The sequence below is a fragment of the Nematolebias whitei genome, chromosome 17, assembly GCF_014905685.2.
Source record: "Nematolebias whitei isolate Nwh7 chromosome 17, NemWhi1, whole genome shotgun sequence".
NCBI lineage: Eukaryota > Metazoa > Chordata > Actinopteri > Cyprinodontiformes > Rivulidae > Nematolebias > Nematolebias whitei.
Window position 1 is genome coordinate 33,918,511 of NC_056514.1, and position 2,508 is coordinate 33,921,018.

The following is a 2,508-nucleotide window of genomic DNA, read 5'->3' on the forward strand; positions in this document are numbered from 1 at the left end:
ACACCTGGAAAATGATGTAATTAAAAGTATTATCAAACCGGTAGTCCCTTGATGTGGTGTGCTCTTTATTCACGGTGAAATGATCTTAAAGGTACCTGAAGGGGACTTGCCCATCAATCCGCCTGCCACCAAGGGAGAGAAGGGCAGGGTGAGAGGCGAGCAGGGGATGGAGTCGGCGTCGCTCGCGCTCTCCTCCGCAGACGAGGTCTCGGACAGGCGGGACAGCAGCGGGGGCGCCCGGCTTGCGGACAAGGTCCGAACTCGAGGCGAGCCGCAGACCTCCTCGCAGCCCCTCAGCACCGTCTGGGCCGACTTCTGGGAGAAAACGAGGTGAATCTTAGTTGAGAAAGGTCAGCTGAAGAAGCGTGCGTGTCGTCGTGATCCTGCGCCTGAGATGGAAATAGATTTCTTTAAATCAAAGAGTTAAAATTACAAGAAGCTTGTTGGTGCAGTCCATCTGGGACGTCTCTGGCCGGGAGAGGTCAAAAGGCGTCAAGCCCATGCTCTTGCAGATCTTGTTACACAGGTGGGAGTGGAAGAACAGAGCCATGCCTCGCACACCTGGAACACAGCTTTCATCAGAGCGAAGCTCCTCGAGTCGTTTCCGCTGCGAGAAACGAGCAGTTTGTCGAAGAGGTTACCTAGATTTCCATCTCCGAAGTCCGTCCCCTTCTCTGTGTGGATCTGAGGGTCCGTGTAGAGGTCTCCAACTCCCTGAATGTCCACCACGATCAGCTGATGGCCCGACCGCTCAAAGGTGAAGTGGCTGAAGGCCTGACGGACGAAAGACGGGACAGGGGAGGTTGTAAGACACCGTCAGACGAAGTTTTTCTTTCCGATAGCGGACGTCACTCACCTGCGGAGTCAGACGGATGTTGTCGTCTCTCACAAAGCCAGAGTTGGAGTTGTACTTGATGTACTTGCCCTCGATGTAATGCTCCAGGTGGAAGAGGGGCTTGCCGGGTCGTTGAGTCATCTCCACCACGCACATCTGCATGATGTCCACCTGAGGACAAGATCAGAGGGACGGAGCGTTAAAAACAGACTCTCTCATTTTTACACTAAAAACATGTAGCTCAACAAGCAGCTAGCTAGAACGCAGACCGACGAAGCGTTATTTCATCCAGTTGTATTGACAGTAAAATAATTGTGAACTAATCCACAACCTGTTTGGGGGGTCTGTGACGGTTGTACTCCTCCCCCCAGAGTTTGGCCTCCATCTGCAGCCTGACGTCCTCGAAGTAGACGTCTCTGTCCACCGTCTCCATGTAACGCTTGGCCACATAGTTGGACGCCGACTTCCAGTTGCTGCTGTGTGAGAAGTTGGACAACTTCTTCCTGGAGAGGAAAACAACCAAAAGCTCAAAAACAATTACCGTATTTTCCAGCGTATACGTCGCATCAGTCCAAATATGTCTAATAAAGTGGGGAAAAATAAATAAAATACAGTACATCTAATCGGAGTATATCACTTAAAAAGTCTCTAAACACACCCAGGGCTTTTAGTCTTTGAAACATATGAAGGAATCCTCTTTTAACTTTAATTAATTTACAGTCTGCAGCAAGAAATACAAACCAAACCATGATGGTTTCTCCTGTTAGGACCTTACGTTTGGGTTTGTAGAGGCCAGGGAAGTCTTCAAGGAGAGAGCTTTTACTGAGTGACAAACACCTGAAGTGGTTTAAATGGATCCACTGTTATTTTTCACCACAATTCTGAGGATCAAACGTTAAAACCTAGATTAAAACCCTTTTCCTCTTTTATTTATCGTTGTCGTTCAGACATTAAAGCAAGATAAAGCAGCGGATTTAACATCTATTTTTATCCCAATAGTAAACATCTGTGGAGCCATTTTTATGAGAAAATAGTTGGAAACGAACCCTATGTGCTAAATTTAGTACAATAATTTGAAAATGCTGAATCCGCCAGCTGCAGGCCTCTTCAGTCAAAGAGTGTAGGTCAGCACCATATTCCCGTTTGGTTTACACTGACTCGACATCATTATTTGTTGCAAGAGGGAAAAGGGGGCAACAATCTGGATGAGATGTGATAAATGTGTAAAAATAGTTTTGACTTACGCTCTGAAGCACTCCCTCATGGCTCCTTTCCCAAAGGCCTGTGAGAAATCAGACAGAAGCAAACGAATCAGATGAGATCAGACCAGGAAAGACTGCGCAGCAGAAAGTTTTTAAAGTAAGTCGGACCTGTCCCGCCATTTTGATGTGAATCTGGTCTTGAGCCCACTCTCCTGTGATGGCACTGTACCTGTAAAGACAAACATCTTTGTGTAAAAATAATATTGTTCTGTTTTATACACACAGATATATTTAATTATTTTACAAGCATTGTGCTTTTTGAAATCTGCCTCAGCATACCGGCGTTATTTTTGTCCTCTTAAGCTACTTCCAGCTAGCCTTTTGATACTTTTTCTACACTTAAGTTTATAGCTAGCATATTGCTACTTTTAGCTAGTGTTCTGCCTCCTTTAGCTTGTAGCTGCTGTGTTA

At 46.1% G+C, this 2,508-nt stretch overlaps 1 protein-coding gene across 3 annotated transcripts in view; it reads right to left on the reverse strand.

Moving 5' to 3' along the window:
• Positions 1–54: 54 nt before the first annotated feature.
• The window catches only part of eef2k (eukaryotic elongation factor 2 kinase), an 8,904-nt gene continuing 6,450 nt past the window's right edge, over positions 55–2,508 (reverse strand). For all 3 annotated transcript variants that reach the window (XM_037691517.1, XM_037691518.1, XM_037691516.1), the window contains 7 exons: positions 2,206–2,266; positions 2,080–2,117; positions 1,167–1,338; positions 857–1,006; positions 642–774; positions 434–561; positions 55–315 (listed from right to left, as the gene is read on the reverse strand). In XM_037691517.1, coding sequence (XP_037547445.1) covers positions 70–315; positions 434–561; positions 642–774; positions 857–1,006; positions 1,167–1,338; positions 2,080–2,117; positions 2,206–2,266 — 928 coding nt within the window. In that variant the 3' untranslated portion in view covers positions 55–69. The remainder of the gene's footprint in view (positions 316–433; positions 562–641; positions 775–856; positions 1,007–1,166; positions 1,339–2,079; positions 2,118–2,205; positions 2,267–2,508) is intronic.